At 39.3% G+C, this 27795-nt stretch overlaps 1 protein-coding gene across 1 annotated transcript; it reads right to left on the bottom strand.

The window, feature by feature from the left end:
* Positions 1–262: 262 nt before the first annotated feature.
* MED1 (mediator complex subunit 1) lies at positions 263–27679 on the bottom strand. The gene is made up of 17 exons (XM_016202284.2): positions 27436–27679; positions 25043–25149; positions 21019–21097; positions 18910–18964; positions 18669–18801; positions 17934–17962; positions 14993–15064; positions 14104–14178; positions 13426–13499; positions 12774–12863; positions 11701–11812; positions 10844–10968; positions 10481–10599; positions 9276–9477; positions 7345–7440; positions 7121–7226; positions 263–5742 (listed from the first exon to the last, which is right to left on the bottom strand). Exons 1-17 carry the CDS (start codon positions 27458–27460, stop codon positions 2514–2516), a joined length of 4728 nt encoding a protein of 1575 aa, XP_016057770.1. The 5' UTR covers positions 27461–27679; the 3' UTR covers positions 263–2513.
* Between the last annotated feature and the right edge of the window lie 116 nt (positions 27680–27795).

Below are 27795 nucleotides of genomic sequence, written 5' to 3'. Positions count from 1 at the left end.
TTCATGTACATCAGAGCAGGCTTTAACCAAGGACCCCTAACATGAAGCCAAAAGACAGAAGAGGAATCAAGTCAAACAAAGAATACATAAGACACCAGCAGCAGAAGACAGGTAGAAGTTGACTTCATGTCCTTGCCGTCTTTTGAAACAGGAGAATGAGTACACCTAGACAGGAGGGAGGTGTCCCAGGCTTGGTTTATTCTGCCTCTTCTCCTCCACCCTGTGGAGAAATGCAGTGCTCCCTGGTTCTCAGGCAGGGTGAAGCAGTTTAGCCCCGGCTCCCTGTTAAGCAAGTTCAGATGCTGGGTCAGTGTGTGGGGTGTGCCCATCGACAATTCAGGGGCTTATCCTTCATCCAGATCCTAACTCGGGATCCTTTGATCTGGGATGAAGACAGAAAGAGAGAAAAAGCTTCCCAGTTTACTCATTTTGGTATTTGTTGGCTCTGCTTGGGGGAGCTGAGCCCCTGATACTATGCAGTACATTCCCCATAAAGTATTCCCCACCCAAAACAAACTTAAAACACCATGTAACTTTTTTTTTTTTTTTCCTGCAGAAACCAATGGGATAGGATTCAAAACTAGGTGAGAAACTTGTGAGAAATCCAACCTGGTTGTATGTCTGAGAGGCTGCTACTGTATCAGCATCACAAGATAAAGCACTCTGGTATCACCTTGCCCATGTCCTCCTTAGTGTCACCCAAGACATTTGACTCTGATACGGTAACCGATAACTTTTCTTGCTCCACTTTGCAATGTTTCGTTTCCTACTTCTTATTACCTTGGGACACAAAAGTGGCAGAGTTGTTGAGAGCTGATGACCAGAAAAGGGAGAACACTAGAGGAAATCAGAGACAGTCAGGAAAGAAGCCAAAGCTGATTTTCCAACTCTATATGCTAACTCCAACCTGCAGAAAGAGCTGAATATAGAAATCTTCTTCAATATCTGATGAAGTCACTCCATTTATAACACACATACACAAATGAATCACCTGGCTTTTTTTTTTTTTTTTTTTAATCCAGAAGAGTTGTGCTGGGGACTGTGCCCCGTCCTGCTGATACAGATCCTGAATGGAATCATCAGGAATGGCACAGTGCAGGTGTCAAAAATCAAAGTAAGGCCGCAGAATTTTGAGAGGACCCTCCAAATACTGAGAACTTGTGTTGCACTCAAATGGTCTCCTGGATTTTTATATTTATGAGAAGGGCTTCTTATTGATGTCCCCCAGAATCCAGACTCAGACCTATTCCTCCAAAAAGGTCCAATTGTGTTGCTACACAGTAGCAAGGGTTTATCTTCATGCCCACCTAGCATTCCAGGCCCCCTTACTTGAAGTGAGCTTGAAATTGTTTTAAGTGAACTATGGCTGCAAATTTTTTACTGTTTTACCTAAGGGAGCATGAGTGATTAAAGTCTGGACTCCTTGTGAAGAGAAAGGAGTCCAGCTCTCAGGAATGGCATCTGTTCTCCTACAAACAAAATGCTGGGGTGTGGACTTTTGGCACATTGTGGAAATAGGAGAACTACTAATTCTGCAATGGTTTTCATGCCACTGGGTCAGGGAGGCTGTCCCACATTAAACTTTACTGCATCTGAAAACATGTTTACATCTCAAAAAGCCAGCCCAGCTTTTGTGTAAAGGAAAGAGAGACTATAAATCAATACCTCCACAGGGAGGTACCTCCTAATAGTCCTATGATGTCTGAATCCAATGAAAAACCTCCTAAAGCAAAAAATACCATTTTGGTTTTTCTCCTTAACTTCAAAGGTGGGCTGGGACTAATTTGCTTGGGCTTGATGCTACATTACCAGCACAAGCTGCAAGCTCCCTACAACCAAATAAGCCTTGCTCTTCTACCTCCCATCATTTTGAACCCTGAACCTCATAGAATTAGAAAGAAATACTGTATAAAAACAGATAAAGGGTTAAAATATTACAAATAAATAGCTAAAATTATCTTCCCTCCCCCAAACACTCCTAAGAAACAGACACCAAACATTACTTAAGTGTCCAAAGTAACCAAAGTCCTTCATTTGCCCATGCCTCAAATGGACAACTACCCAAACAAAGGTGAACAACCTTCATGCAAATGCATCAAGGAATGTATTGCTTTTTCACTTTCTGCCCAGCCCTTTTCATACATGCACTAAAACTGAGTTTAAAACATGGCCTAAAAATGGAAAACGGGAGAAAAAATATATATGAATATTTCCCACAAAACTGTTTCCCGCCCTTCCCTCTCCCTGTGCCCCTCCCACCCACTCCCTTTCATAAGTATTTTAACTTTTTTTTCTGGCAAAGGAACAGTGATTCTTAGTAATCAAACCCTAGACTCAAACTTATGATCTCTTTAGTAGGGTCTGGCTATGCCTTTCTAAATTCACCCAGCTGTCAAAGACATGTCATTTAACATTCTTAAATACAACCTGTCTGACTCATCCCTTATGGTGGTTTGCCTATAAACTTAGTAGTTTTTCTCTGGCCATGTTTTTTATCTTAAAAAGTAAGGTTCCTAGTTGCCAATCAGAGCCACATCCATAAGATCATCATCTTCCTCCCCAATCATAAAGTCAGGGCTGAGCCTCGAGGGCCTATCTGTAGATAAGATTGTATTACTTGTCATAGACAAGGACTGGTCTGAAGAGATGGGTGATTTAGACCAACTCTCTGGCTTGATGCTATGAGATTTTTTCTTGTCTCGGTCTTTATCCCGATCCCGATCTTTGTCTTTTACTTTCTTCTTTTCCTTTTTGTGCTTCTTATGCTTCTCTGTGCTGTATTCTGGAAGTGGTCGGATGCCATCATCTGAGCTGGGACTGTTCTGATAAGATTTCTCTGCTATGGAGGAGCCTGACTCACTTTCACTGTCCAGATTCTGGGGGGTATATGCTGGTGACTTACTATGGCTGGGAGAGCCACGCTCATGCTTTGGAGTGGAACCACTAATGAGTGGAGAGCCATAGTTTTTGGAAGAGGCCATCTGAGGCCTAAGCCCTTCTCCACTACTTTCCCCAGGTTTCTGCAAAGTCACTTTGGCTTTAATGCTGGGGGATCCCCCATCATGCTTGCTGATGATAATTTTTGCCACACCCGTGCTCCCCACATTTTTTGACTCTGAAGTCTTCTTAGATGAATCCACTGAGCCCCCCGAGGTGGAAACCTTTGATTTATCTTTATCACTTTTCTCACGCTTGCCCTGAAACTCTCCTCCTGACATGTTATGTTTGGAGGACATAGGATGGCTAGAAGAATTTGTGCTCACTCCCATCTGGCCATCCATTGGGTCTTCACCTCCAGGGCCACTGGTGACAACCCCATGCTTCAGTTTATCTATGACAGCTGTTAAGGACGGCTTCTTATTTCTGCTGGGAGATTTCCCTTTGGAACTCCCATGCTGGTTCTGAGAGGATGACATGGAAGAGCCACTTGAGGAAAAGGAAGATGTACAAGAATTAGATGATGGGGGAGTTTTCAATGAGCCTGAGGATCCTAATCCTGAAGATGACTTCATGCCAGTGCTTGAACCAGTTCCAGACATATGAGAACCACCAGAACCTGAACTGATAGGGGACTTGGCTTTAGAGGATGGGGGAGTCCCAGGAACAGGCTTCATTGGAGAGGCAAGCTTATCAGAGCCTCCAGGTGGCCTTGAATGAGAAGGGGATATGTTTGGTTTACTTAAAGAAGGATTCATAAGTGAGGATGGCTTCCCTTGAAGTTTCATCTTGGTGCTGCTGGAACCACTGCTCAGTCCATGCTTGGTAATGGGAGAGGAACCTGGCTTCCCCCCAGACTGTGATGAATTTTTGGACTGGCTAGACCCAGAAGGCCCTTGGCTAGAATATATACTGCTACTTAACTTAGAACTTGATGAACCTTCAGATTTACTGCTTTTCATCTTGCCTGAGTTGGAAGCAGATGAGGAAGAGGAGGAGGAAGAATGACTATGGTGGCTTTTACTGCCTGAGGAAGACACAGAACCACTACTAGTATACTGACTGTGTGAAGAGGGCTTGCCCACCATCACAGTTCCCTTAGGAATCTGAATAGTGATTTTGGGAATGGGTGGTGTGGCAACGCCTGGAGGAGTCTGAGATCTTCCTGAACTGCCTGGAGATTTGGATCCACCTGTACTGGTAGGTGGAGTGAATGGTCGGTTAGAAGAACTATGAGATGGAGACTTTCCCTCATTGTCTGCCTTCTTCCGCTTTGGAGGCTTATCTTTGCTTTTGCCATCATTAGAAGGGGTCCGACTGCGCTTCCCTGGTTTGCTATCTACTCCTGGCCCTGACAGACTACTATTACTGGTGCCATTGCCTTCCTTTACTCTCTTTTGAGTCTTGTCTTTCCCTAAGTCCCCAGTAGTCAATAAAGGACTCTGGCTACCACTGTGATGCTCCATAAGATCTGCAGAACCCAAAGCCTTACCAGCCACTGCTATAATACTGAAATCAACTGTGTCAGCTTGGCTATTGCCTTTAAACTTAGTCTCCCCATTATCACCTCCAAGCATTGGCACCCCCAAAGTATTTAGTGCCTGAGATGCAAATCCTTTGAAATCATCATTATCTCCACTTTGGCTGCTTTCATCAAAGTATTCTTCTCCAAAACCACTTTGGCTCTGACTGTTCAACAAATCAGGATTGAAATCTACTCCATCAGAAAAAAAATGATTGGTAGGAGAGTCGCTACTGGGGCTTCCAGCAGCATCTGCAATAAGGTCAGCTGGATCAGTGTATGGATTTTCATTATTATTAGTTTGAAAGACATCAGGGTCAAAGAGGGCACTCTGAGAATGCCCAGAGCTTGAAGAATCTCGAACAGGGGTGCCAATGGGTGGGCAATCGTCACTAGTGCTGGGAAGCTTAGAGGCTTCTTCTGCAATGTCTGAAAGGATATCAGTTACATCTGGGCCAATGCTGTCTGAACTGGATAATCGGACCATCCTTTGAATACTGGGTTGGGGATGAGGTACTGGTTGTGGGTAAGTTGTCGGGGGAGTGCTACACTGGCTTGGAGCTGGAGTGATATGTGGTGTATCCAGTGTGTCAGCTGTCATATTGACATCAAAGATAGGGTTCTGTGAGTCAACATCCATTGAAAATAGCTCCCTCTGAAAGTCATCTTCAGTCTGGTGCTTGGGTTTTTCAGGTGGTAATCTTGATGACTTCTTCTTCTTCGTCTTGTTGCTTCCCGAGCACATTTCCATCCGGGGTGAGCCGGAAGAGGAGTTCTGCCTTTCTAAAGGACTGCATCCATAAAGGGTTGAAAAATCCTGGGCAGGATTATCTTTAAGAAGGTTCATGAGCATCGGGTGATTCTTGGTGTTGCCGGCCATCGAAGAGACAGGTGGCGGCGTGTGATGAGGAGGGGTCGGACTCGAGCCAATGGTAGACCCCCCGTTCCCTGTGATTTGCAACAAACTGGTAAGAATTGGGTTCTGAGACACCTTGCTGAAGTCCTCCCCATGGCCCACCGACTCATGCCGATCTTTGATGCTCATGCTCATATTAAACAAGGTGGTAATGGGACCCCCCGGAAAGGTGTTGGTTGGTGTAGTGGTACCACTCATTGGGTTGTTGCCTGTGGTCATGCCATACCCTGGGCTGCTAGCCGGGGGCAGGTTCTTTTTCACCATGTCTTCAACTGTCTCTGCAATGAGGGACAGTGCTGGGGTGTCGGCCTGAATGGTTTCAGCCTTCCTCCGAATAGCCCTCATCGTCACAGGGATGGACATACATCTGTAAGATAAGGTGGAAAAAACAAGGTTAACATTGCACTAGCTGCTGAATGAAAACAAGTTTTCATTAGAGAAAACAGGCTTTAATTTTTCCTGAGATTTAGATATGTCCTCAGAGGTTTGCAGTAATGCAGTTTTCAGGTAAGGCAAATAACCCAAAATGCAGGAACAGTTCTATGAAATGCCACAGCTTCGGATAAATTTACTCAAAAAAATCTGGACTGGTAGGCAATCGTCAGCCTCTTTTGAAGTACCACCAAAAACTAACCATAAAGAAGAGTCCAAATAATAAGATAGTATAATGAACTAAAATAAAACTGGTAATAATTAGTAACAAAATGCCCTCCTTTTGGAGCTTGACATGTGATTAATGGGATATATGCTGTATCTTAACTAATGAACCACTAGAAAGTCTCTTGACCCATCAAGTTTAAACCTTAATGGCTTAGATCACTCCAAAACAACACTGTGAAAAGTGCTACTACTGGTATGAAATCTTGTATTTTAAAGCAAAGCACTTTCTATCTTATAAATTTATGTTTTAAACCTATGTTTGAAAACATTTTGCTCTAAAACATGTCGGCAACCTTTCTTAAAGGATCAGTTAGTAATGGTTTAGGCTTTTGAAGATCATATAGTTTCTGTCGAACTACCCTGCCATCTTATCTCAAAAGCCACCATAGATAATATGTAAATGAACAGATATGGCTGTGTTCCAATAAAATTTATTTACAAAACAAGTCCACTAGTATCTTCTCAAGAAAATCTTAAAACTACACTTAATTTTTTTTTAATATATCTTTATTAATTTCAGAGAGAGGCAGGGAGAGGGGGAGAGAGAGAGAGAAAAACATCAATGATGAGAGTCACTGATCAGCTGCCTCCTGCACACCCCGCTGGGGATCGAGCCCCCAAAACCTGGGCAAGTGCCTTGACCAGGAATCGAACCGCAATCTCCTGGATCATAGGTCAGTGCTCAACTGCTGAGCCATGCCAGCTGGGCTTTAAACTACATTTATTGTTTCTGGAAAGCAGACTGGCTTAAGTATCTTCCCACATAGGGCGATTGACGTTAGATATGTTAAAACATATGTAACAGAGAGGATAAGTGAAAAAGGACCTACATCTTATTTCAGCTCTTTCCCTCTTATAAGAACCCTAATGCCGGGCCTGAAGTTACCTACCTTACTTCCTATTACTCTAAAAATGATATTTTAAAAACCAAAGCTCATGTTGCTTTTGAATTCAAAAGCAGAAAAGGGTCAATTCAAAGTAGTGACTAAACGCTTTCCTCCTAAGTTTCCAATTCACTCTAATACTGAAAAAAAATCCCTTATACACCTCTTACTGGGACTCTGATGGAAAAGGGCCAGTGCTACCTTTGAACAACTTTGGCAATGAAGTCATCTGTGCAGATGAGTGCATCTGACAGCCCCTTGTAGAGTTTACAGCTCACATGTGTTGAGTCCTGCACATCCATTACCACTGAAAGACAAAATATATAGGAGGTATTTCAGTTAGATTCAGCTTCTGACTTTTCAAAAAGAGATAAAGGAACCAAAGTGCTATCCTGAAAGAGGTGGTAGGCACCCATACAACTCACCACACACCAGGGAGTCATTCACAGGGTGTTGAAAAGATACACTGAAACGGGACTCTGAGAGGGGACACACTTCAAATTGGAGGAGCCCAGGAGAATCTAAAAGGCAAAGAAAATATCGTAAGATAACCAAATACAAGAGGTGAGACAAGTAAATAATAATCCCTAAGTGTAAAGAATGAAATTCTTTCTTACCCTTGGAAACTAAATCCCACACCTACTATATCATCCACAGGTAATAGAATCTACCAGTTTATGTTATAAATACTTCAAAGAACTAAATTTCAGTTTTCTAAAATGAAGGCATTTAATCCCTAAATTGTTAAAGACCTTGACAAATATAAACACCCTGCCTTAAAAGTAAATTCTAAATATAAATCTGGCCAAGAGTAATTTCTTATTCTGTTTGATAAGCAGACATCCAGAACCACTGCCATAAACCCTGCTTTCTATCAGTGTTTGCAGCTGTTAGCTGTGCAACCCATAATCTGGTGAGCAGGGATATAGGGCTACAATCTAAAATGACATAGTTATGCCAAATATACACATATCTGTCATATGTTCCTAAGCAAAACACTCTGGCAGCCCAGAAACAAAGATCACATACTTTCTTGGCAGAAAGCATCTCTACAGGACTAACTTCATAACTACCTTACAAAAACTCATTTTTAGCCGGGCCAGGCATGTCTTAGCAGTTGACCGTCAGCCTAGGACCCAAGAGATCACAGTTTGATTCCTGGTCAGGGCACATGCCCAGGTTTCAGGCTTGAACCCAGTCAGGGGCGTGCAGGAAGCAACAGATCAATGACATTCTCATCATTGATGTTTCTATCTCTCTTTCTCCCTCTCCCTTCCTCTCTCTGAAATCAATAAAGATAGATTTTTAAAAACAAAACAAAAAACTCATTTTTAGATGCCCTGAAGCTATTTGGAGAATTCTCCTAGGATTCAAATACATGAAATAGAAGGGCCACAGGCACACTTGCGTACGCTCTCTATAATTTCTCATTTCTAACATAATTCTTATTCCCATAAAAAATAACTCCTGATTTACCTTTCCTGTTCCTTTTTGCCTAGCATTTGCACTGATACATCTCTATAACTGAAGTGCTTTACAACTAACGTAAAAAATAACTGGCTAACTACAGCAGCCAAAATTCACATCAAAGCTTCTAATAGCACTGTTTCAAAAGCACCAGCATTCCAGAATCCTGGGAGAAAAAGAAAAGGGCACAGGTCTCAACCCTTCTTAAACTATATGATTAAGTTCTCCAAAGAATGGGGGGAGGAAATATACTCAGGACTAAATGCACCGTCCTAACAACCTAAAATTTAGATATCAAGAAGTCCTCTCTTCCTACAGCATCCCAAGTTCTACCTTATATTCTACTGCAGGGTTCAGGCCCTTAGCTACCCAATTATATCATTGTATGCAGAGAAAGACTAAGTCCATAGCAACGCCCCCCACACAAAATAAAAACAGTGGTCTCCAAATGCCAATTCATAGATTTGTTCCATCGAATTATTTGTGGAGCTTACAATAGATTACCAATGCCTCCCACTGAGGTTCTAATTCAGTTCATGTGGGTGTGGAAACCAAATATATGTATTTTTAAAAGTTCCATAGGTTATATGATGGGCTACCAAATTAGAAAACCACTGCCCAGCCAGGTGTGGCTAAGTGGTTGAGCATCAACCTAGGATCCAGGAGATCCGAGGTTCGATTTCCAGTCAGGACATATGCCCAGGTTATGGGCTTGATCCTCAGTCTGGGGCATGCAGGAGGCAGCCAATCAATGATGACTCATCACTGATGTTTCAACTCTCTCTCTCCCTCTCCCTTCATCTCTCTGAAATCAATAAAGATATATTTAAAAAAGAAAAGAAAACCATTGGAGTTATCAGCTTAAGTATATCAAAAGGAAAGACAGTACCTTCTTTCAGAATAGTTCTTTTGACACAGCTTCCAATTAGGGTATTATAGGCCACTTGGTGTCTGATCAGATTTAGGATAAGAGGAACCCGGCCGGGGTGCTGAAAGGTGATTTTGCTAACAAGGGTTCCCTGTAGACTTCTGCCATCTGGAAGAGGAGCATCCTTGTTGAGGAAATAGCAGTGCTGCTGACCTGGAAGAGCCTAGGTAAAAAGAGCAAAGGAAATGAATGCTATTTACTCACCCATTATACTCCAACCACAAACTATGCAAAAAAAGCAAAACAAAACAAAACAAAACCCTGAACCTCAAAACTCAGTAACAGAACTCTACTGAATTATTTGGTCAGCTGTTATAAATGCTAATTACTCACTTGGCTGAAAAGACCCTTTTTTTGTAAATGTTCTGCTAGTGGTTTTATAACCTAGCTAACATAAAAATTACCTCAGAAATCTGTATAAAAGAGGGTCCAGAATACTAAGTGAAAAAATCTATATTTTTAATGAAGTACTCTATATATTTATAATGCAGCCAGAATTTGGGACTACTACTTAATCTAGACTATCATCATTCCAATAAATTCAAGTATAGATGAGGTTTTGGAACCTTCCTTAATTCATTCCAACACTTCCTTTTTTTTAAAAATATTTTTATTGATTTTTAGAGAGAGGGGGAGAGAAACATTGATGTAAGAGCTAAACATAAACTGGCTGCCTCCTGCACGCCCCCTACAGGGGATCAAGCTCAAAACCTTGGCGTGTGCCCAGATCAGGAATTGAACCAGCAACCTTTTGGACGGAGCATGGAACAACACCCAACGAACTGAGCCACACTGGCCATGGCATTTGAGAACTTCCTTCTCTGTATGTACCTGAATGAAGGACCTTTCCAGATTATAAGCTCATGGCACTTAAAAAATTGAACAAGAATACTTAATAATCTACTTATAAACTTGTAAAAGTTCAGAATACCATTAATAGGCTTTCATCTGAAATTTCAACAATGAAATTTATGTTCTTTCCTGAGTTAGCTCATGCTCTTTCTTCAGTATGTTCCAGAGATTTCTGTAATGTCCTGCCTGTCTGAGTAAATAGAATATGATCCAGCAGTCCAAAAGAATGTTACTTGACCTCAGTAATCCTATAAGGAAAGATTCTCATTTTGGGTACAAACATAACCTAAAACAGTCCATAAAGCCTTACTTACAGCATAAAATCGCATGTTGTGATTCAAAGGTATGGGGTCAGGATCCTTTGACAGCTCAAACTGAGTGATCAGTTCATAGAGGGGTACATAAGTTGGTTGAGTTTCAAACAATGGAATTCCTGGAGGGAAAAGGATCAATATAATGATCACAGTAAGTTCAAAACATTGACACCTCAGTTTTCCCTTCATGACTTCTACTTTGTCCATTTATTCAAAAAGTACTTCAGTACCAAGTACAATAACATCTATACCCATCAGTACTTTTTTGAGGCCTTAAAGACCGAAAGAGGTCCAAAATAATCTGAATTTGAAGTTTGCTTTTCACATTTATAACAGGATTAGCTCCTGATACTTAAAACTCACCTGTGCAGTTCTGAAGTTTCTGAACAAATGCTCTAGATACTGGGATTGGCTGGGGAAATTTCAAGAAGAAACACGCAGGAAGATCAACACTGTTGGCACTGGTGATTGAGGAGAAAGAGGGGGTCCTTCAAACAAAAGAAGGGAGGGTTGGATTTTGACTTGAAATGAAAATTAAAAATCTAAACACCCATTCTTACACGTCTGCATCACATTAACACATACTCACAAAGCCTATCAAAACTCACTTCCCCCAATTCTGAAACATCTTATCTGTTAACCCTAAAGAATTTAATCAAACCTCTATCCTGAGGCATGTTCTCTAGTTATCACTCCAGCATAACTGCAAACCAACATAAGTCCAATGAGAAAAAAAGGAGCAATTATTAAACCAGAAGAATTAGCACTGTTGGCTTTTCTCTCTCTCTCAGGACAGAGACTGTGTTCTATGAGCAGACTTCAGAGAGGAACATTAAAATAGGCATTGAGCCCAACCAGCGTAGCTCAGTGGTTGAGCATTGACCTATGATCCTAAAGATCCCGGTTTGATTCCTGGTCAGGGCACATGCCAGGGTTGCAGGCTCGACCCCCAGTACGGGGTGTGCAGGAGGCAGCCAATCAATGACTCTCATCATTGATGTTTCTCTCTCTTCCTCTCTGAAATCAATATAGACATAGTTTTAAATGAATAAATAAATAAAATAGACATTGAAAAAAGAAATTAAATGAATAAAACAAAAGGCCAATCTCTAGAAAGTCAAGTGAGGGAAGAGCCAAGTGAAAGTAATACTTGTTTCATACTGGGATTGAAGGTGAAAAAATGGACTTTGCTACCCTAGAATTAATTATGTTTAACTTACCATTTGTTGTCAACTGGATGTGACCCCATAATTAATGGTGCAATTGGGAGTTTATACATAGCAGATGTTCCTTCAATTGTCACTGATGCATTCATGCCCAACGATCGAGGAACTGGGAATAGAAAAGAAAAAGGGTATTCTCCAAAGTAACACAAATTATAAGGATCTTAGCATTAAAAAAACAGGCTAACTTCTGCATGATTTGTTAGCCATATTTTGTTTATCAGATACTGTAATATTTGTATAACTTAGAAATGCTAGAAGTTACTTTTCTAACCAACCAGCATTTCTCTCTGTAAATAAAACAAAATACAGGAAACAATGCAGTTCAAGGGGGAAAAATATTTTAAAGGCTCATTACTGATATTTGCTTATTTTCTCCAACTTCAGAATGAATTTAAATAGAATTATGATTATAGGATAATCAATGATTAAAGTTAAGTTACAAGAGGACCAAATAAGGTATTAGGCCATTTCTCATTTTGTTTTAGTGTATTAAAGTGCAAATAGAAAATAACATCCATTATTCTAATTCTTTAGTAAGTTGGCCAATTTCTTCACCTTTAAAGTAATGATTAAAGGAGATTATTTGCCCTGGCTGGTTTGGCTCAGTGGTTAGAGTGTCAGCGCACAGACTGAAGGGTCCTGGGTTCAATTCCGGCCAAGGGCATACACATGGGTTGCAAGCAATCGATGTGTCTCACATCGATGTCTGTCTCTCTCTCCCTTCCACTCTCTCTGAAAAGCAATGTAAAAAATATCCTCAGGTGAGGATTATAAATAAAGGGGATTATTTCAAGTCAGGGTGGTTTATATCTTTTCATTCACTGATTTACTTATTCAACAGTATTTATTAAGCTTTTATTATGTATGTGTATATATATGTATGGAGATATGTACGCATATGTGTGTGTGTATGTGTGACTGTATCAGGTGCAAACTTCAACAGGGATGGCAAACTTATTATGGAGTAGCAAACCAGAAAGTACAAGCAAGCCCAGGCATTCAAACTTTTAAAGATATTTTTTAAATGCTGAACAAAACCTTCAGTTGCTTTACAGTTAAAGTCTTACCATTATTCTCATGCAAAATGATGGGAGATGTAGTCTTATCATCCAGCAGGTCAGAAGGAGAGGCATAGTACTTCAAATTCATTAAATGACCTATGAAAAATAAAACTTATCACTACATCTTTATCAGGTAAATTATAAAGAAAGAAAAACATTCCCATTTCTATAAACTTATATACAAGGAAATAGTTTCACAAATATGAAAACTCATGCTCCAAAGTAGCTTATGAAATATGACAAAAGCATAAGTATTGATTATAGTGGCAACAATTTACTTCACAATTAAAAAATAAAATGAAGGGAAGGCAGGTGTTAATACCTTAGAAATGACTGATAATTTTCTCCCTCTACTTATAAACCCAAGGTGAAATTTTAAGTAATGACCCCTCAACTAAAATTAGACGTGCCCGGCTGGGTGTGGCTCAGCGGTTGAGCATCGACCTAGGATCCAGGAGATCGAGGTTCGATTCCCAGTCAGGGCACATGCCCAGGCTGCGGGTTCGATCCCCAATGACTCTCTCATCATTGATGTTTCTGTCTGTCTCTCTCTCCCTCTCCTTTCCTCTCTCTGAAATCAATAAAGATATAAAATAAATTAATTAAATAAATAAATAAAATTAGACATTTTTCTAAATAAGCAAAATAGATCACATACCCCCACTTCTTGGAGTGAGATAGCCAACACTTCCATGAAGAATCTTATCTAAGGGACCAGCATTGGTTGCTTTCCTGCAAGACAAATGATCTATGTTTGCTTGTATTTAAAGCCTGAAGGTACTAGTGCCATTGTGAAAATTAGTTCAGCTCTTAAAAGACTTATAATAATGACTCTGTCTTATAATTGGGCATATACCAATTGTATTTTACCTTCAAAGTGAAAGGATTACTTCCAAATATACAGCAATATATAATGTGGCAAAGAAAAATTACAACTAGACTATTATTTATTAGATAGGAGGCCAGGTTTAGCAAGACTTCAAATAAAACCTAGGGAATACCAACCAACTCAGGGATACTCACACTCAGAAAATGGAATGCAATCATCATTTGGGAAGTGAGAGAGACAAGATGTATAATATAGGTAAAATATAGATGTATAATAATATACATCTATCATATAGATATATACAGGGTGGGGCAAAAGTAGGTTTACAGTTGTGAGTACACAAAAACAGTTTATTCGTGTAGTATTTATTATTGTATTATTTTCCATACAAACTATTGTAAACCTACGTTTGCCCAACTCTGTATAATAGGACCCTAGTAATGCCCTATATAAAAAAACTTTAAGAACAAGGTACTCATATAGAATTGACACCTTAGTCAGTCTTACCAATACATGACTGCCATTTTAGATAGATCCTGTTCTAAGGATTGGAGAGCCAAGTACATTTTAGTCTTCAGTTTGCTAGAAAGTAAATGAAGAGAACAAGAGATAAATCATTAAAAATATATATATACCCACACACACACACATTAAAGGATACAGAAAGCCTAGAGGGCAAGTCTGTATTGGAGGCAACTAAACTATCCATTATAAAAACTTTTTTTAAAATGTTTTTTTTTAAAACCCATAGTTATATTCCTAGTGCCAAAGGTTCAACTAAATGTATATGCCTGAAAACCCATGCATTTGTGCTATTTTAATAGTGCTTGAAGTAAAACAGCCCATCTTCTGCAAGTTCATCTATGTTGTTCCTTAGGCATTCTATCTTTGCTTAAATTGTTGAAGGATGGTGTTTTTGTATTTGAGTATAATGGACGTTCTAACATGATAGAGGCAATGCATTATTGTGTAGCCACAGTTTTCTGGAGAAATCAATATTTTATGAACAGTATTTCAGATCTTAAATGTGTTTCTAAATTTAAAAGAAAAAAAAATCCATAGTGATCTATCAAAGCTAATTTTTATCTCTATTTAAAAGAGGCAAGCAGGTTAACAGAATCCCAAGTAGGATAAAAGTAAAAATGACAAGCCAGTTCTACAACAACTAATTTCTTTTAGCCCAGAAATCAGTATGTTAAAGACGTCTCAAGGATTATAGTCTCATTTAGCATGATAATGCATTAATGCAGATATTTAAAATACCTTTAAAAAACAGAGTTGGAAGCTGAGTTGTCAGCAGTATTAGAAATCACAAATGAGATAGGGCAAAAGGCTTGGCAAATTTCTAAGCAAGAGACAGTTTTTTCCAACAAAAGCAAAAAATATAAATACTTACTTGTCTCCTGGAAGGTTATAAAGATTAACAAGACCCTTAAGGTGCTTAGAAAATTCATCAAAATTTTTTTCCCTATAAGGAGTTCAGGAAAGAGGGGAGAGGGAGGAGAATAAAACATATCATTACTACTCAATCTTAACAGCAAAGTACCAAAAATCATGGCTATATAAAACTAATTTTCATAATTTGCTCTACTCTTTTTCCCCCAGCCAGGTTTCTAGAATCAATCAAAAGTAGCAAAAGAAAATGAAAAGTTTTCTTTTTTCTGGAGGTGCTAATAAGACATTTTATTTATTATTTATTTATTTTTTTAATCCTCACTCGAGGATTTTTTCCACTGATTTTGAGAGAGAGTGGAAGGGAGGGAGAGAGAGAGAGAAAAACAAACATAGATGTGAGAGAGACACATTGACTGGTCGCCACCCGCATCCACTCAGACCGGGGCTGGGGATCGAATCTGCAATCCAGGTATGTGCCCTTGACAGGGAATTGAATCGATGATCCTTCCTTTCCCAGTTGATGCTCAAACCACTGAGCCCACTAGCCAGAGCAAATCAGACATTTTAAATAAGTCACTTCCTTTTCCTCTTAATACATAACTGAGATGACAAAATGTCATGAGGAAAAATCACATTTGATTGGAGAGGAAATGCAAGTAAATAAATTGAGAATATAGAACAATTGTGGGTATGTGAAAACATAAGAACAGTGAGAATAAATGAGCACTAGGAGAGAGAGAGATGGATGACCTAGAGAAAAAGGCATGGGTACTGTGGAGGCAAATCACATGTTTCCAAGTTCCTATGACTAGATCTACCCCAGGAAAAAAAAAACTAGTACTATCATGACTCCTGACTTTCCAGAACCAAATAGTCAGGCTTGGATTCTTAATCAAATAGGCTTTTGTGGGCAGGCTTAGGAATCCAACACAATTCAACAATTCTTAACTCTGTATCTCTTTTCAAACTTAAAAAAAAAAAGTCTCTTGAAAGCTAAATTGCTCTGACCATGTCAGATACTTGGTCAGGCATTTATTGAACACTTACTGCTAGAAGTGCTATGAAGACAGTAAAAAGAAACAGGAGCAGCAGCAAAATATGCTCAGTACCTTAAAATTACAATCTATACAAAATGACTAAAAATATCAGGTATAAAGGCTAACATTTTTTCTGAGGTTCCCCTTCCAAACATGCTCACAAATTAACTTTATTTTATTATTTTCATTTTTTTATTTACTGATTTTAGAGGAAGGGAGAAAAACACCAATTTGTTGTTCCACTTATTGAGGCATTCATTGGTTGCTTCTTGTATATGCCCAGATAGGTGATCAAACCCACAACCTTACCCTGGCCGGTGTTGCTCCATGGTTAGAGCATCGGCCCTGGAACTGAAGGGTCATAGGTTCGATTTCCGGTCAAGGGTATGTACCTGGGTTGCAGGTTCAATCCCCGGCCCTAGTTGAGGTGCATGCAGGAAGCAACCAATCAATGTGCCTCTATCACACTGATGTTTCTCTCTCTCCTCCTCTCTCTCTCACCCCCTTCCTTCCCTCCCTTCCACTCTCTCTAAAAATCAATGGAAAAAATATCCTTGGGTGAGGATTAACAAAAAACCATACACAAAAAACCCCCTGCAACCTTGGCATATTGGGACAATGATCTAACCAACTGAGCAACCTGGCGAAGGCACAAGTTAACTTTAGAACACACTAGTTCATAAGTTGGAGCAGTCTCCTACTCCAGATTAGAACCAGAAATACTGGCTTGATGGACCAATGTCCACCTTGCTGGACAAAGGTGATAATATAGCTTTGCTAGACTTATTGATTTAATTAAATCATAAAAAGGTTATTTTTATGTTGCACTGCAATTTTTTTAAAGCTGGTTCAAATTTGGTGCATTTGGCTATAAGCACATTAAACTGATCACTGAAAAACCTGAGTGTAAAACTTAGTTCCTCAATATTACCACCCTTTCTAAGACATGTCCATGTGGCATCTGAGAACTTCACTATATTTATTTATTTGTTTTTACTTATTGATTTGAAAGAGAAGGAGGAAGAGAAAGAGAAACATCAATTTGTTGTTCCACTTTATTTATGCATTCACTGATTGATTCTTTTATGTGCCCTGACTGAGGATCGAACCCACAACTGTGGCACATCAGGTCGATGGTTTAACCAACAGAACTATCCAGCCAGGGCAACTTCACTATATTTAAAACATAAAATTGATGTAATGACTTTCTCAAATTCCTAGAAAGTTAATTCTGGGTTTAAATTTAAGTATGGAAATTTCTACTCAATTTCAAAGGGAAAAGATAAGCCAGGAGGAAAAAACCATCCACTGCTGAAAGAGATTCTTTAAGCCTAGCACTATACTATGATGGGAGTTTATCACACATATGCCTTAAATGTAAAACAATTTTTCTCAAAATTAAAGTGAAAAGTTATTTTTATAGTATAGACTCAATTTTCTCAAGCCTTCTCTGATTCAATAATTAGATGCTATTTATTTTTGTCCCAGAATTCCAAAGGCTAGGGAAGTAGTCCTCAAACAAGAGTGATTTTTGACAATACCTAGAGATTTTTTTCTCCCCTGGATATTTTTGATTGTTGCAACACAGGAGATACTACTGGCAACTAGTGGAGAGACACCAAGGATGCTGTTAAACACCCTACATGCACAGGGCAACCCACTAGAGCAAAGTACTTTCCAATCCAAATTGTCAATACTGCCAAAGTTGAGAAACCCTGAGCTAGACTGAGTAGGGTAAGAAATCAAACTAAGTCAAGTCTGAAAGTCAACAAGTATAGACTCTGAAAAATCTTGACCCAAGAAAATAAATTTGTTCCTCAGGAAGGTAACTTTTGACGGGCCTCAAAACCTAGCTATAAAGAACATCACTGTCTGCCAATATTAGGGACTGTGTCACTTGCTTACCTTAGCTGCTGTACAAGCTCTGGACAGCTCTGAAATTAAAGAAATTGTGTTAAAACTTTAAATTACTTTAAGACCTTTGAACACACCAAGAATTTTTCTCTTATTAGCAGCACATGCTTTGTAACAAAAACATTAAAACTTCTATAGAAGGTCCTTATTATTAAGATATCAAAAAACATCTTCTTCCTACTTAGTAAACCATGGGATTGGGGCAGGAAATTAAAGATCAAAATATATAAAATAGTTTATAAAAGCATCAGCTTTCAGTAGTTTGTTTAAAACATCAGGACCTCTCTTTAACACAACCCTTGGAATCCATATCCAATTAATTGGTTACACACATTTTAGATTCATCTCTTTTACAGGATTTTTCAGAGACATCAGCTATATACAAGAGTATCTGTCCATCTTGATTATAAGTTCTTTGAGGGTAGGAACTTTGTTATTTATCTCTGAAACCCCAGCACCTATTGTTCAATTGCAGCTCATTTGTTTATATGAAATGAAAAGGGTTCCTCTGGTGGTTCCACTTGTCAAAGCTTTTGAATGATGTTAGAGATGGACCCATGTTTCTCTAAATTCCAGGCTATAGCTACTGATGTAGCCCATCACATCACCTCTACAGTGGCTCATGAAAAAATCTAAACCCAAACTATTTCAAACCCCAACAATTCATTTTAAAATTAATGCCTAAGTAAACCCCACAGATTCCAGTGAAATATCAACAACACATACCACAGGATTCTCCCCATGGTGAGCCACTTTTACATCACAAAGCTGTCCTGCAGGATCTAACTGCACTTCCACATAGAACATATCTGACGTGATGTAACATTCAGTGCCACTGGCACTGAGATGAGAGCCCAGTCTAGCAGGAACAAATCAAAACAAAAATTAATAGGAGACACATAAATAAAGCCACCCAAAGTCAACACTAAGTTAAACATTTCTGCCTACAGATAGTCTGTCTACTTACCCATTCTGTCTTGCTATAGATTCCAAACGGTCAGTCATTGCTGGTAAAGATGTTACTATGAAAGGGTGAAAAAAGGAAATCACAAAGGACACTCCAAATAACTTAAATTTTATTCTTCAAAGACAGAAACACCCTGAGGATTCTATCCATCCTTTCAAAGTGATAAACACATTCAATAGTTCGAATGCTTATAATTTGCACAAAGGTCATTGGTAAGGGTTAGCTGTGACCTACGCAGTAAAAAAGAGCCCTAGCTGCTTTGGCTCAGTGGTTAGAACATCAGCCCGTGGACTGAAGGGTCCCAGGTTCAATTCCGGCCAAGGGCACATATATCGGTTGCAGGCTTGATCCCTGGCACTGGTTGGTGCGCAAGCTGGAGGCAACCAATCGATTTGTCTCCTTCACATCAATGTTTCTCTCTCTCTCTCTCCCCCCCTCCTTCCCCCGCTTCCACTCTCTCTGAAAAGCAATGGAAAAAATATCCTCAGGTGAGGATTAAAAAAAAAAAAAGAGTAAAAATAAAACACCTATTTGAGCTCTGGCTGGTGTAGCCCAATTAGTTGGAGCATCGTGCAGTACAACAAAAGGTGGTGGATTTGATTCCCAGTCAGGCACATATGGGGGCAACCTATCGATGTTTACGGATGTTTCTCTCCCTTCCTCTCTCTAAAATCAATATTTTAAGAAGTATTTTAAAAAACTATTGGACTGTTCTGTTCTCCCTTTTCACTACTCAACTGGAACAAGTTAGCTTTAATTTAAAGACGACACAGTTATCTCCTAATGCTTGAATAAGGAAGATTAACATCAAAACCAACATAAAAACAGGCACTCTCCCTCTCAGGCATGCATCTCCTAAACTTTTAAGGTCCCCACGAGACTTGCAACCAGGGGAGCAATGGGCAGGTAACCCCCTGAACTTATCTCCAAGGCCCCTTTTCTCTGACTTCCCAGTGAGCCAAAGCAGCCCCACCTAGGCTCATTTCTTTCCTATAACACTTCTAGAGAACAAAAGCAGCCCCACCTAGGCTCTCCTGTTGCTTCTTCTGTCCTAAGCCCTTCCTTGTTTCACTGTCCCCAGCTTTAATAAATGCACTCTCAAAATAAAATAAATAAAATAAATACTCAAGTGTTTATAGTGGCAATATTTATAATAGCCAAAAGGTGGAAATAGCCCATGTGTTCATCAATGGATGAATAAAAATGTGGTATACACACACATTAAAATATTATTTAGCTTTCTTAAAAAGGAAAGAAATTCTGATACATCCTACAAAATGGATGACCCTTGAAAACATTATGCTAAATGAAATAAACCAGTCACAAAAGGAAAAATACTTTATGATTTCACCAATATGAGTAATCAAAATCTTAGAGTAGTCAAATTTTTACAGACAGAAATTAGGATGGTATTTGCCAGGAGCTGGGGAGAGGGGGAAATGAGAAGTTATTGTTTAATGGTACACAGTTTCAATTTGGGAAGACGAAAAAGATCTGGAGATGGATGGTGACAACAATTGCACAACAATGTAAATGTACTTAATGCCAATGAACTGTACATTTAAAAATAGTTCAAATGGTAAGTTTTATGTTATATATATTTATCACAATGGGGGGAAAAACAATATTCAGCTGAGTAAGTTTCATTTATGGTTAATCAGAATAAAATCTGTTTTTACTTTCATTTATCCCAAAAACACATTAAGAGGTAGTTACAAGCACGAATAATCAAGCTCATGATTTAAATTTTGTTTGCTTTCCTGAAAACATTGTCCATAAACATAGTAAAAATCTTTTAGCATTAAAATGTCCATCTTCTTATTGAGATTAAAAGAAAACGTGTAAAGAAAAAAAACCAGAACTTTCCCCTGCTATCTATAGTTAAGCTTCATCAATTATCTTTTGAGTCTCTACCAACCTCTAAAATAGGATCAAAATAAATGTTTCAAAAGTTCAAGAGCTCGTATCAATTCCATAATGAAAGCAAAACCAACTTTCTAGCATAGAAAGTTGACATATCTCAAATTATATTTCTAGTGTAAGTATAAAATAGTCTTTCTTAAACAGGGTTTTTTAAGAAATCAGCGTATTTCAAAGATGATTACAAACCTTTGAGAGCTTTTTGCAATGTCTCCAAACAGCTGACCAAATGTTGGTGTCCTCCAGAACTCATCACAACCCTCTTCTCCTGTATTAAGTGGGAAAACATTTGAGGTAAAAAATAAACCAAGCCAACAATCTTTCAGATAAACATATATATTATCCTAGCAGTAATACTTCAGGATACTCTATAGACTATATCCTACAGTCTATATACTATATATTTTCTATGTACTCTAGATAGTCAAAAGACTTTTTAAAAATACATTCTTAACTGTTAATCTGACCATCCAGCCAAAGGGGGAAAGTTCATATAGTACATGGATATATCCATATCTATATCCATGAAAGTAGGAAAAGGTATTCCCAGATCCAAAATAGGATAACTTTGCCCTGGACAGATAGCTCAGTTGGTTAGAGCGTTGTCTCGTATACCAAAGGTTATGGGTTCAATTCCCAGTCAGGGCACACACCTAGATTGCAGGTTTGGTCCTCAGTTGGGGTGCATACAAGATGCAACCAATCTACGTTTCTCCCTCACATCGATGTTTCTCTCTCTTTCTAAAAATCAATAAAAAACCAATCCTCGGGTGAGAATTAAAAATAACAACAAAATGAAGTAATAAAACCTTCAGGGAAAAATTAGGGAGAATCAAAATGTAATAAATGAGACCAGCCTCCTATAGAAGTAACTACATCCTATGATTTACTCAGTTAAATAGGGTGGCTCATAAGATTTTGGCACTTCCCAAATTAATCTAAGAAATACAACCACACTGTAGTCAAAGTAGGTTGACTCTAAGAAACAGATTATGTAGTCCAGAAAAGGGATTCCCAAAGAGAAAAAAAAAAATTGGTATAGAATTTTTTTTTTTTAGATGTTTTTATTGATTTGAGAGAAAGAAGAGGGAGGGAAAGAGAGAGAGAGAAACATCAATGATGAGAGTCATCGATTGGCTGCCTCCTGCACACCCCCTACCAGGGATTGAGCCCACAACCCAGGCATGTGCCCTGACTAGGAATCGAACTGTGACCTCCTGATTCATAGGTCGACACACAACCACTGAGCAATGAGGGCCGGGCTAGCATCAATTTTATAACCCCATCCAGGGAAGAAGCTTTTCTCTGCACAACATTCCAATCCCCAGAAATGTGAACAGTTTTATGATATAAGGATAGTTTTTCAGGCTTTTCCATGTCCTAAACCCATATCTTTTTTTTTTAATATATCTTTATTGATTTCAGAGAAAGGAAGGAAGAGGGAGAGAGAGAAAGAGAGAAACATCAATGATGAGAGAGTCATCATTGATCGGCTGCCTCCTGCATGCCTTTAACTGGGGACTGAACCTGCAACCCGGGCATGTACCCTGACCAGGAATCGAACAGTGATCTCCTGGATCCTAGGTCCATGCTCAACCACTGAGCCACACCCGACCCAGCATCTCTCTTTAATCTAATTCCAACCTCACAAAACAAACATATGATTAATTAATAATCTTGCTTCCCTTGTACCTTGAATAGGCAAGGGGATGCTAGGGACAATGGATACCAATATTTTGGTAACTGGAAAGAAAGAACCTCTGTTGTAAATAAATAAATTGGCATTGAGATTTGGTTAGTATGTCAGTTGTTGAAAACAATTCAAAGTCTTGACATACCAATAAAATCAGGTTTCTGAATCTGCAAAAGTGAAAAGTAGACAACAGAAGTTATGGTGACCAAACCAAGGCACTGGTATACCAAAAAAAGGGGGGGAGGGGTGTCTTAGTAGCCACCTGAAATTCCTCTATCTTATGATATCTCTCTAATGACAATATTACTTATATAGAACATATTTCAAACTAGAATACGGCTGCCTAATAGTATAAAAAATGACAACCTCTGAGTTCCCAGACTGTAAAAATTACCATTCTTTTATTTAAAACATTTAAAAATATATTTTTTTATTGATTTTTAGAGAGAGAGGAAGGGAGGGAGACAGAAAGAGAAACATCGATGTGAGAGCGTAACAGCGATTGGCTCCCTCCTGCATGCCCCCTTCCAGGGATGAGCCAGCAAACCGCAACCTGGGCATGTGCCCAGACTGGGAATCCAACCGGCAACCTTTTAGTGCATGGGACGAGGCCCACTCAACTGAGCCACACTGGCCAGGGCAATTTAAAACATTTTTAATACCTTTTAAGTACAAAACCCCGAGACAGACTATGTACATACGTTTGTAGAATTTACAGTTACAAAAATATTTTAGCAATGCGACACTTTAACATCCATTATCTGATCTGATCCTTACAACAGAACTGTATCACGTCCTCGAATAACTTCCTCTCATTATGTTGATGAGAAAACAAAAATAGATTCCTGGCTAGGACCACTGTCTGTGTGGAATTTGCACATTCTACCCATATGTCTGTGTGGGTTTTCTCTGGGTTCCCACCCATGTCCCAAAGACATACACATTAAGTTAACTGCCATGTCTAAAGTGTCCCAATCTGATGGAGTGTGTGTGCATGTGTGTGTGTGTATATGTGTGTTTACCCTGCAATGGAATGACATGCTATCCTGCATGGGTTCCCACCTTGACCCCTGAGCTGCCAGGATAGGCTCTGGCCACTCAAGACCCTGAACTGGAACAAGCAGGTTGGAAATAATTATCTTACTTGTTTTTATTACTATTTCTTAAATGGATGTATAGCTCACATTTATTTTGATGTTTATTTTTATTTTTTGTTAATCCTCATCCAAGGATACTTTTTCCATTTATTTTAAGGCGGGGGGGAGACAGAGACATCTATGTGAGAGAGACACATCAATTGGTTGCCTCCCACATGTGCCCTGACCAGGGCCAGGGATCAAACCTACAACCCAGATACATGCCCTTGACCAGGAATCAAGCCCAAGACCCTCTGGTCCATGGGCTGATGCTCCAACCACTGAGCCAAACCAGCAACAGTTTATTTCAATGTTTAATATTAGAAGTGTTTTGGGTCTTTATTCAGAAGTTCAGTGATGTTTTTGTGACCAGAACTATGCCATAGGAACTTAACTCTTGTGTATATCAGTTAGCCTATGATAATACTGGTTTCACTATATATCATTTCACTTAAAGTTGCAGTTTCCAAGAACTTATAAATGTTAAGGACTTAATATATGTGGAAAAGCAAACTGCTATTGTGTGCCTCTACTTTCCGAATGAGTAAACAAACTCAGAGATATTAAATAATTTATCTAAGGTCATGTAAATAGTAAGGACTTGCATCAAGTCTAAAATATAGGTCTTTTGACAACAAATTCAGTTCCTTTGCTAGTGCTATACTGATCATTTTATACACTAACAAATCTAAACTGAACTTACTCTGAACCCAAAGTAAGATTTGGTGGGGAGGAGAAGGTACTTTCATTGAAGTATAACATATATACAGAAAAGCATACAAATCTGAAGAGATCCATGAATTATCACAAAGTAAACACACTACCAGGAGAACTCACAGAAGTAAAGTTTTCCTACAACACTTAACTAACACGGAATCATATGGGTGAACTTTTAACATCCAGCCCCCCACCCTCCCCAACTCCCTTGTCTTTCATTTAACTAAAGTTTCGACATATTGGTGAATGACTCAGGAAGGAAGAGTACTACTGTAGAAAAAGAGGTTGACAGAGTGAACAAGTGAAACTAATTAAGAATGAATTGCAAACTCAGCTGCTAGATAGACAGATACAAAGAAAGTACTATCACATTAGTATCAGGAGTTTGACAAGAAGTGAAGAATAAATGTCTCTATTGCAGTCTATTATATATGTCTGTTATTGGTGTATTTCTTAGCACCTTTGCCTAAAGTACCCAGTGTACTATAACTCATGATTAATACAATTTTATAAATATATCTTCTTCTTAGGTAGACTCTTAAGTATATGGTGGCTATCAACTTTATGAAAAGTAAAACCAAAGGCACTATAGTAGCTAGTTTGAAAATTTTGACAGAGGGAGCTTAGCTTTTTAAATAGTTATCAAAGCACACACCACAATCCTCACCATGACTTGACGCACAAGCTTAATGGTTTCACTCCAAGGTCTATTTTGGTTAAATTTCGCATGGAGCCGTTCCAAGAGAGAACTCATCTTACTCAGCTTTTCCGACTCTACGATATAAATCAGAAAACACTGTTAGAAACTCTTCTTTCAAGACCTTACAGTTTTCATTTTTTTTAAAATCCTCACCCAAGGATATTTTTTTCCATTGTTTTTCAGAGAGAATGGAAGGGAGAGAGAGAGAGAATCATAGATGTGAGAGAGACACATCAATTGGCTGTCTCCTGCACACCCCCCGGCCTGGGCCGGGGATCAAGCCTGCAAGGACGTAAGTGCTCATGGCCAGAACTGAACCTGGGACCCTTCAGTCTGAGGGCCGACACTCTGACCACTGAGCCAAACAGGCTAGGGCCCCTTACAGTTTTTCTTGCAAACAACCCCCGACCCACATCATCCTGATAAGAACTCGGTTAAAATATTTTTCAATATCATTTACTTCAAAACATGAAAAGAATTTATTTTTAATGACAAGAAGACACATAAATTATGGGTCTAACCTAATGAACACCACAGAATGGGACTGCTTTCTATTCAAACTTTTAATAAGAACCACCTCTAATCATGTTTTAAGATCAGGACTACAATTTAGTGACAAAATCATTTCATATGTATGAAATCCCTTGATGAGATATGTAGAACCTACATTTGAATATGGCCTTACTATGGTTAGCTGGTTTTCAATGTGAAAATAAATACAGACTTTCTTAATCTTTTTACATAATTTTAAGAGATCAATTTACAAATATTATCAAGAAAAAAGGCTTTGTCATTCATATTTCTCCTATTTGAATTCAAACTAAAACTATATAGACAGGGAAGATGTCAATATCTAAGGATTAGTTTCCAGCAGAGGTAAGAGAAAGGCAGACTGGCTCCTGAACTAAGTGTGTGCACTAATCTTCTATGCCCTTAAACCCTCCTTTCATTCTTGTACTGCTATGTATGAGCAAGGACCTGTGCTACAAACTGCTGGCAATGCAAAAACACAATATGTCTGAGTTGATATCTGTGAAAGGGTGTGGATAAGTCAATGTGGAAATAAATAACCATCACACAGAGCAAAATGAGATATGCTCATATAGATACAGACGCAGCTGATCTCCCTATGGGGAACAGACAGGTGCCTTTCCCTTCCCCCTCTTCTTCCCCCCAGACCCCCGATTTTTGCCTTTCCCTCTCCTAAGATCCAAGGGCCCTTCTTCTGCTTCTGTAACTTGTTTCCTATGCCTAGCAGCCCAACTGGCTCATTTCTACTACTGTAACTTTCTAAACAAACTTTTTCTTATTAATTAGTTGCAAAATGTTACAGAAAAGGTGTCACTGAAAAATGAATAGAATGTCAGCAAAGTTGAGGCAGTGACATCTAAATCAAGATTCAAACTCCTTCCTCCAATGCCCTCATCTTCTGGAAAACTGGCTTGGGGGCTATTTCAGCCAGTTTATATTCTGGACACATTTCCGGGAATTCCCACTTTCAAGACTCATTCATTCAAGCACTATTTTATGTGCTGGGGGATATGGCAGTGAGCAAACTAGACAAAATTCCTGCTTCATTTCACACTCGTCATTCCTCTGCACCCAAGGAGTAAACCTTTTTTCCACCCTCTCCTTCAAAACACATCCTCCTCCTTTTCCTTGAGAAACCTGATGATAAATATCATTACATGAATGCTTAAATCAAACATTTTTTAAGCAACTATACAACGGTGAGTAAGGCAAGGTCCCTGATCTACAAAGCTCAGAATAAAGTGGAGAAGACAAGTAAAAAATAATACACTGGAGTGCATTAACTTTAGAGAATCAAAGTAAGGTTGCACAGAAAAGTTGTTTTTCAATTCAGAGTTAGTCCAGTTATTGAAAGGCTGAAAATCAACGCATTTTTAAAACTATACAATAGTACAAGACCTAAACACGGTGACGTTCTAGGGAACTGCGGCTTTTAATATCGTAAGTACCTAATCATTTCACTCATGCCCTAACATCCTCCAAAGTACTTTGACACAGCACTGAATTATTGTTCTTATGCCATTATTCAGACGTTTTAGATTCGCCTGGTCTTTCATAACCTTAGGATAAAAATGCCCTGAGGCCCAACTGATTGCCCACAGCTAAGCAGGAAACCTTCACAGAAGTTGGAGTCCCCATCACCACAAAGTCGGAGCTCTCCTCCACCAGGGAAAGCACAGTTAGAATCTAAAATTCACACAAATCCCGCCCCCTAGACTCTGTGCCCTGAGGAAAGTGGCCTCCGCAAAGGCATCAGACCCCAGCTTCTCTCACAGATTGGCTCCCCCCAGGTGTGTCGCGCCCCCCTGCCTTCCCCTTCAGTCACTCACCCTCGGTTTCCCCCTGAGCCTTCATCCTGACAGTGGGGAAGGCCTGAGTCCTACACAAGAGGATAAGCCCTTCCCCACCACTAAGGGGGCAATCAAGTTAGTCCGGGCTCCTAGGACGCAGGGCACCAGCAGTCCCTACTCTTCCCGGGAAGGCTCAGTCTGAAGTCCCTGGCGGCAAGAAGAGAAGGGTGCTCCCGGCCGCCGCCATCTTCCCCAACGGAACTTCCCAAAGATCGCGAGATTAACCGTGACCTGCGAGAGAGAAGAAAAGGGAGGGACGCCAAACTATCGCGAAAAGGGGTTAATGCTGTGATTCTCGCGAGAGTCTTCAAACCCAGCTTTTCCCGTAGCTTTCGGTTG

Source organism: Miniopterus natalensis, chromosome 17 (assembly GCF_054644295.1).
Source record: "Miniopterus natalensis isolate mMinNat1 chromosome 17, mMinNat1.hap1, whole genome shotgun sequence".
NCBI lineage: Eukaryota > Metazoa > Chordata > Mammalia > Chiroptera > Miniopteridae > Miniopterus > Miniopterus natalensis.
This window is presented reverse-complemented; position numbering and strand designations above follow the sequence as displayed.